The sequence below is a fragment of the Sapajus apella genome, unplaced genomic scaffold (genome assembly GCF_009761245.1).
Source record: "Sapajus apella isolate SASKATOON/1434 unplaced genomic scaffold, GSC_monkey_1.0 scaffold68, whole genome shotgun sequence".
NCBI lineage: Eukaryota > Metazoa > Chordata > Mammalia > Primates > Cebidae > Sapajus > Sapajus apella.
Window position 1 is genome coordinate 1442140 of NW_022437008.1, and position 8536 is coordinate 1450675.

An 8536-nucleotide genomic window follows, 5' to 3' on the forward strand; every position below is an offset into this window, starting at 1 on the left:
GATGACGACAAAGACCCCAGCCTGCAAATCAAGGGCTTGCCCGCAAAAGGAGCTCAGCGCTCGCTGTTTACGAGCATCGGCCACTAGGGGGCGCAGTTGACTTGGGCTGCACTGGCGCGCGGTGGCCATCCGGGGGCGCTGCGTTGCTTGTCTGGCGAGCGCGGTGACCGGCTGTACTACTTCCCTCTGAACATTCCAGAGGAGAACGTGTCGGTCCTGGCCAGTGCCAGAAGCCCCAAGGCCAGGGCTGGGGGTTAGTGCAGGGGATGCAGGCAGGATAACTAGAGCCTTGGGGCACACCCTCCAGGCCCGGTGGTGGGTGAGATCTCAGGAGAAAGTGCACACTCCCAGGATGCTGAAATTCGATCGGAGTTTTCCAGCACAGTTGGTCACCCCGTCACAATTCCCGGGACATTTATGCAGCAAGGTGGTTGTGGGGGTGCGGGGTGGAATGGGATAGCCACCGAGGATTCAGAGGGAGGGGATGGGAATACTTGGAAATTGCCTGCAACGTTTGTTTCTGTGAGTTTTTCCTCTAAGTGAGCTTTCAACAGATTCTCAAAGGAATCTAGACTGCAAACAGAAACTATTCAGAGCTGTGTCTCTTTCTCCAGAAAGGCTTCCCTGATCATCTCTCGGACTGGGTCAGGGGTCTCCTGACCCAGAGGTCACACATTCCCTCTGATTCTCCCCCACCTCAGCCTGACCCCTGCCTGTGCCTGCCCGGTACAGCACAGGCTGTGATGTGTGGTGGTGTCTCTCATGAAGTTAGGGGCCTGGGATTTCTTATGCACCAGGAATGTCACCATTGGTGTCCACAGGCCTGACATCTAACAGGTATTTGCTGTCTTACTTCTAGGCCTTTGAAGTGCTGTTCCCTCCACCTGGAACATAGTTCTTCACTGTTTTCTTTTTTCTTTTTTGAGATGGAGTCTCTCTCTGTTGCCCATACTGGAGTGCAGTGGCATGATCTCGGCTCACCGCAACCTCTGCCTCCCAGATTCGAGAAATTCTCCTGCCTCTCAGCCTCCAGAGTAGCTGGAGCTACAGGTAAGCACCATCATACCCGGCTAATTTTTGTATTTTTAGTAGAGATGGGGTTTCACTATCTTGGCCAGGCTGGTCTCAAACCCTGACCTCGTGATCTGCCCGCCTCAAAGTCCTGGGCATGAGCCACCGTGTCCAGCCTTTTTTTTTTTTTTTTTTGAGACAGAGTCTTGGTCTGTCACACAGGCTGGAGTGCAGTGGTGCAATCCTGGCTCACAGCAACCTCCGCCACCCAGGTTCAAGTGATGTTTCTGCCTCAGCCTCCAGAGTAGCTAGGATTACAGGTACGTCTGCCCCTTTCATCTTGCTCATTTGCCTACAGTGATCAGTTCTCAGCTCCGACATCTCCTCCTGCAGGAGCTCTCCCTACCTCCTGCCCCTAAGGCTGGGTTAAAGTTTGCGTTCCTCGAATTCACTTATTACAAAGCAGGAAAGTATTTGTTGAATGAATGAGTGTGGAGTCAGTGGGTGGGGACACACTAAATAATTTCAGGTAGTTATTAAAAATAGACATTAAGAAAAACTTTTTTTGGAGACAGGGTCTGCCTTCACCCAGGCTGGAGTGCAGAGGCACGATCGCAGCTCACTGCAGCCTCGACCTCCCAGGCTCAAGCAGTCATCCCACCTCAGCCTCGCAAATAGTTGGGACTACAGGCATGTGCCGCCACACCCAGCTACTTTTTTGTAGTGATGGGGGTCTCACTGTGTTGCCCAGGCTGGTCTCAAACTCCTGAGCTCAAGTGATCATCCCGCCTTAGCCTCGCAAAGTGCTGGGATTATGGTCGTGAGCCACCTGCACCAGGCCAAAAACAGTATTAACACTGGGGAGAGTTCCCCTTCCTAGTCTGCCCAAGCTGTAGGCAGAATGTAATGTGTGCCTCAATCTTCCATGCTTCCCGCCAACATTCTGGGTCTGGTCTTTGCAGCATGTGAGTTTGAAACCCTGGGGACACATGCATTGACAGGTGGGTAAAGAATGACTCAGGTACAGTTTTGGTTTTTTTCCAGTTTGGCCCAGTGCCAGTGGCCCTTCACCCATGATCCCCTAACCCTACCCCTGCCATAAGTTTATGCTGATCTAGGCTGTTCTCATTTTGGTTTTTGTTTTTGAGACAGAGTCTCACTCTGTTGCCTGGCCGGAGTGCAGTGGCACGATCTCAGCTCACTGCAACCTCCACCTCCCAGGTTCAAGCGATTCTCGTCTCAGCCTCCCGAGTAGCTGAGACTACAGGCGCGTGCCACTGCGCCCAGCTAATTTTTGGTATTTTTAGTAGAGATGGGGTTTCACTGTGTTGGCCAGGATGGTCTCGATGTCTTGACCTCATGAGCTACCTGCCTTGGCCTCCTGAAGTGCTGGGATTATAGGCGTGAGCCACCACGCCCAGAAGGCTGTTCTTGTTTTTTGGGGCGGAGGATTCTGGACTAGGAACATGGCCAATAAGTAGGCAGGGGGCATGGATGAGGTCTGTGCTGGGCCCTTGACCATCACACACACAGCTCGTTCCCACCTCTAGCTGCCAGGACCGCCGCTCCATACTCCATCCACAGCCAACTTCCAGCTGGAGCTTCAGGTCTGGGTTTGGCCCTTGAGGGACTCCTGCTCCCTCATCTTGCACCACTTGTTCAGGGATAGCTTACGACTTCTAGGCCTGGTGCAGTGGCTCACACCTGTAATCCCAGCACTTTGGGAGGCCAGGGTGGGTGGATCACTTGAGGCCAGGAGTTTGAGACCAGCCTGGCCACCATGGCAAAACCCTGTCTCTATTAAAAATACAAAAATTAGCCAGGCGTGGTGGCACGTACCTGTAATCCCAGCTACTTGGGAGGCTGAGGCAGGAGAATCACTTGAACCCAGGAGGCTGATGTTGCAGTGAGCCAAGATGGCACCACTGCACTCCAGCCTGGGTGACAGAGCGAGACATTGTCGCAAAAAAAAAAAAAAAAGGCCAGGCTCGATGGTTCATGTCTGTAATCCCAGCACTTGGGGAGGTTGAGGAGGGTGGATCATGAGGTCAAGAGATTGGGACCATCCTGGCCATCATGGTGAAACCCCATCTCTACTAAAAATACAAAAATTAGCTAGGCGCGCGGTGGTGCACACCTGTAGTCTCAGCTACTTGGGAGGCTGAGGCACGAGGATCCCTTGAACCTGGGAGGCGGAGGTTGCAGTGAGTCAAGATTGTGCAGCTGCACTCTAGCCTGGTAACAGAGCCAGACTCTGTCTTGAGGAAAAAAAAAATCCAGAGACAAGATTACTCTCGAGATTAAAGAGAGAATGAAACCAATAGAAGGGAAAAGAGAAAGACGCAGAAACAGAGATGAAGACAAGAGGTCGAGGTGAGGCAGAGAAAACGCAGCAGAATCAGAGATGAGATGGAATGACAGAGACAGAAGGAAGACGGAGACCGAGAGGCAGAGACAGACAAAACTAGGGGTCAGATGGGAAGGCAATGTCATTTAGTGACTCAGCATAAACGGAAGCTAGATTTAGAGAAATAGAAAGGCAGGCGGAGGCAAAAGATACAAAATAGGTGGTTTTTAATGGAAAATTTTATAAAAGGGAGAGGGAATGTGAAGGGGCCCCTGGGCCAGGCCCGGGACCATGGCATTGCTGTGAGGCGCTGGGGGTGGCGGGGGCACTGCAGGGCGTCAGGGCTTCCAGATGACCATAGGTCCTTATTCCAGGTCCGGTCGGGCGGCCGGCCCCGTGCACATGCGCACAAGCGGGCTACAGGATGAGCGGCAGGGGCCCCGCATGTGCAGGCATGGGTGGGCGGCCAGCGGGTGCCGGGCTCACGCCCGGGGCCGCGCGGGTGCACAGTGGTGCGGCTGGTGTGTGGGGGCAAATCCCGGGCGACAGATGCAGCGGAAGGAGCCATCCGTGTTGAGGCAGCGCGCGTTGACGCACAGCGGGGAGGCCGCCTCATCGCACTCGTTGATGTCTGTGGAGCCGGGGACAAGGATTTTTGCTCAAGGATGGGGCCCCTGAAGCTCGCCTCCCCAGTCCCTTAAAGCTCTTGAAACAGAGGAGCACAGATGCTGAGCCTCTCGCTTGGATTCCAGTCTGGCCGCTGCCACCTGCTGGCTGTGTGAGCCCAGGTAGGTGGCTTAACCTCTCTGCACTTCAGTTTAATGTTCTGTAACATGGGTATGGTGGCCCGTATAGCACTAGGATTTTGTTAAGAAAATAATGGCAGCCAGGCGCGGTGGCTCAAGCCTGTAATCCCAGCACTTTGGGAGGCCGAGGCGGGTGGATCACGAGGTCAAGAGATCGAGACCATCCTGGTCAACACGGTGAAACCCCGTCTCTACTAAAGCTACAAAAAATTAGCCGGGCATGGTGGCGTGTGCCTGTAATCCCAGCTACTCAGGAGGCTGAGGCAGGAGAATTGCCTGAACCCAGGAGGCAGAGGTAGCGGTGAGCCGAGATCGTGCCATTGCACTCCAGCCTGGGTAACAAGAGCGAAACTCCGTCTCAAAAAAAAAAAAAATAAATAAAAAATAATGGCCGGGCACGGTGGCTCATGCCTGTAATCCCAGCACTTTGGGAGGCTGAGGCTGGCGAATCACTTGAAGCTGGAGTTGAAAATCAGCCTGGCCAACATGGTGAAACCCCATCTCTACTAAAAATACAAAAATTAGCCAGGCGTGGTGGCAGACGCCTGTAACCCCCAGCTACTTGGGAGGCTGAGGCAGGAGAATCACTTGAACCCTGGAGGCAGAGGTTGCTGTGAGCCGAGATGGGGCCACTGCACTCCAGCCTGGGCAACAGGGTGAGACTCTGTCTCCAAAGAAAACAAAAAATACTGATGATGGTGTCAACCAGAACACATGTGCATGCATTGTTTTAAGCACATTACGAGTATTAACTTTGTCCTTCTCATACCCCTATTAGGTAGGCACTGTGATTCATTTTACACGTCTCCATTTGTATGTATGTCTCAGTGTCATTGTAAATCGGCGTTAATGTTCATAATTCTACGAAATGAGATCTTTGTACCCATTTTTCAGTTGAGAAAAATTAGGTAAGGGACAGTGACCTATCCAGAGTGGCTGGACCAAACCTGAGGTCCATGTGACCCCCTCAAGTTCTTTTTTGTTTGAGACAGTTTCACTCTTGTTACCCAGGCTGGAGTGCAGTGGTGCAATCTCGGCTCACCACAACCTCTGCCTCCTGGGTTCAAGCGATTCTCCTGCCTCAGCCTCCCGAGTAGCTGGGATTACAGGCATGCGCCACCACCCCCAGCTAATTTTGTATTTTTAGTAGAGACGGAGTTTAACCATATTGCCCAGACTGGTCTCCAACTCCTCACCTGATGATCCACCCACCTCGGCCTCTCAAAGTGTTGCGTGAGCCACTGGGCCTGGCTGAGGTCTTGATTTTAATTGCTTGGCTTTACTTCCATCCAAACTAGGCAGACTTAATATTCCCATTTACAGGTGGGAAGGCTGAGGCTCTCAAACAGGTCCTGCAGATTGCCCCAGGTAGCACTGCAAGTCACACTCACAGGATTCTATCCCTCTATCCTGCTTCAAGGCCCAGCCCTAGCCCGGTGGTCAAGCGCCGCCCTGCTGGCACCCTGACCACGCCTTCTTCAGTCAAGCCCCATCCAGGTGCAAGAATTACTCCTCCCCTCTGGCCTGGCCCGTCCCTGGCCAGCCCCCTCTAGTCAGGGATTCCACCCTCTCTGGACAAACCCCGTCTCTCCCCTCGCATGCTGGCCCCGGGCCCGCCCCTCACCGACGCAGGCCATGCGGGTCATGTCCAAGCGGTAGCCATCGAAGCAGCGGCAGGTGAAGCCTTCCGGGACGCGCACGCAGCGCCCGTTAGTGCAGCCGTCCAGGATCCCGCACTCCTCTGCCTCCAGCTCCTCATAGGGCTCAGATAGGGCGCCTGTGGGGAATGCGGGGACCCTGTGACTTGAGGTCCCTGCCTTCTGTCCCTTACCCACCACAGGGGGTGCATGTCCTTGGCTCTGTCTTCCTTGTCTATACTGCCCATCCCACTCCAGGGCTGTGGCGGACACTTTGGGGCCAGCAGGCTTACCACGTTCTCTCGCCAGCTTTCCCTCTGCCCCCTTCTCTTTTTTTTTTGAGATGGAATTTCACTGGTTGCCCAGGGTGGAGTGCAATGGCATGATCTCGGCTCACCTCAACCTCCTCCTGGGTTCAAGCGATTCTCCTGCCTCAGTGTCCTGAGTGACTGGGATCACAGGCATGTAGTACCACGCCCAGCTAATTTTGTCTTTTTAGTAGAGATGGAGTTTCTCCATGTTGGTCAGGTTGGTCTCGAACCCCCAATCTTAGGTGATCTGCCAGCCTTGGCCTCCCAAAGTATTGGGACTACAGGCATGAGCCACGTGCCTGGCCTGCCGGCACTTCTCTGTCCCTCTCCGTGGCTCTCTGAGCTGCGCCTGTGTTCTGTCTCCTCCCACCTCCTGTTTCCCTCCCTCCTCTCTGTCTCTCTGCACTCCTCACCCCCTATCTTAGTCTCATGACCCACTGGCAGTACTCACCAGCATAGCTTCCACCTTCAGGTAGCTCCTCAGGTTCTGGGAAGGAGCGGCGGGTGTCCCGGGACCGATAGGGCCAGCGCGTGCCTGGGCCGGGTGGGGCAGGAGCCTCAGATTCGCCATAGGGGCCACCATCGTCCTCAAAGTCTGGCATGTCGAAGCGGGGTGCCCCGTAAGGGGCCTCCCGGCGGGCGAAGGGCCCAGGTGGCGGTGGGTAGGGGTCATAGGGTAGCACAGGTGGTGGGTACAACTCAGGCCCATACGGGAGGCCCTGGTAAGGTGGACCTAAGTCTGGGCCATACTCGTAGGGGAGTCCAAAGCCACCTGGTCGCGCGGGGCCATAGGCAGGGGGGCGTAGCACATTGCACAGGGCCTCGAAGTCATCTGGGAAGAGAAGCCAAGGCAAACAATCAGCCCCCACTGGCCCCTACACCCACCACTCATGTACCCTCTCTGGGAAGAGGAGAGGAGAGAGAGGGTCCTAGGTGGCCTGGGGGTTTCGGGAGCCAGCACTGAGAATCTGAAGGCTAAGACTGTGATTCGGACGTGCTGACATCAAGGGTTATGAAGCCTGATAAGAATCGGGGTTTGAGAGGCTGGCATTTGAGGGACCCATGGGAGCTAGGACTAGGGAAATTAGATGGGTGTGTTCTGTGGACCTGAGGGGTCAGGATGCACGGGAGAGGGTCTGAGCCACTGGAACCTGGAGGGCTGAGGACCCATGGCTGGGGTCTTTGGAACTGGGTTCCTAAGAGCAGAGGATTGAGGGACTCAGGCATTGTAGGAAACAAAGACAGGAATCTCTGGGGCTGTGTGTTGGGGCCTTAGGCACCCAGATGTGGTGTCAAGGCAATGAGACTTGGAGGTCTGTGGGGCTGTGACAATGGGGTCTGGGGCCAGGCTGATGAGGTCTGAGCAACTGGTCTTTCAGGTCTAAGGGTTCAGGATTCAGGGGAGGACATCTCATAGGCTGTATCTTGCGGTTCTAGAGACCAGGAGGTGAGGGTATGAGAGACCAGACTTCAGGGTCTGCGGGGCTGGTACTATGGGATCTGCTGAGTCAGGGATGTCTGTGGCTGAGACTTGGAAGTCTTTTGAAAGTGACTTGGGGACCAAGATTTTGGGATGGGCTGCCACATGGGGGTGGTCTAAGGAGCCGAGTTTGGGGAGAGACTGGGGATCTGAGAGCCTGGATTTGGAGCCCAAGGGGCAAGGCCTCTGAGTTCAGCCTAGACCAGTGCCAGTACCTGAGTCCTGGGCGGGGCACAGGGCGCAGTCCATGCCCCAGGCCTCTCCATACAGGCAGCAGCACTCTGTGTAGGTGGCTTGACGATCCAGCCGAGGGTGGCTGCACACAAGGTCAGCCCCCACTTCCTGCCAGCACACTCCCAGATTGTCATCTGCAGGTGGAGACAACATGCGTCAGAGTGGGCCTGGGACTCAGGTCCTCCCAGGGGCTGGGCTCCTCCCCTGCTAAGCAGCCCAGCTGCCCTCTGCCTGTCAACAAATCCTTCTCATCAGCTGTGATCTAACTCTGGAATTCCTCCGAGGTTGCTCCAGGGTTCTGGATTGAGGAACAAGGAGTCTCAATCCTGTCTCTGGATTGACACTGCCATATAGGAGGAGAGGGCAGAAGGAAAGGGTCCAGTGGCTGGGACGTAGGCTCTGAGAGGGCTCTACTCAAGTCCTCTGAAGGACTGTGTGACCTTGGGGCAGTTGCTTTGCTTCTCTGAGCATTGTCCGACATCTCAGTGTATGGGGGGGAAGTGCTGAAGGCACAGGAAATTAAACTGGTTGGGACAGTGGGCAAAAAGAGGTGGCAAGATGCACAGAGAGGGTGTTAGAACCTGGAATCCCAGCACTTTCGGAGGCTGAGGTGGGTGGATCGCTTGAGCCCAGGAGTTCAAGACCAGCCTAGGCAACATGGTGAAACCCCATCTTTACCAAAAAAAAAAAAAAAAAAAAAAAAAAAAAAA

General features: G+C 54.6%; 1 protein-coding gene across 6 annotated transcripts in view; it reads right to left on the bottom strand.

The window, feature by feature from the left end:
• Positions 1–3568: 3568 nt before the first annotated feature.
• LTBP4 (latent transforming growth factor beta binding protein 4) overlaps positions 3569–8536 on the bottom strand; it is a 34849-nt gene continuing 29881 nt past the window's right edge. For all 6 annotated transcript variants that reach the window (XM_032248732.1, XM_032248734.1, XM_032248733.1 and 3 more), the window contains 4 exons: positions 7808–7960; positions 6564–6944; positions 5789–5941; positions 3569–3989 (listed from right to left, as the gene is read on the bottom strand). In XM_032248732.1, coding sequence (XP_032104623.1) covers positions 3841–3989; positions 5789–5941; positions 6564–6944; positions 7808–7960 — 836 coding nt within the window. In that variant the 3' untranslated portion in view covers positions 3569–3840. The remainder of the gene's footprint in view (positions 3990–5788; positions 5942–6563; positions 6945–7807; positions 7961–8536) is intronic.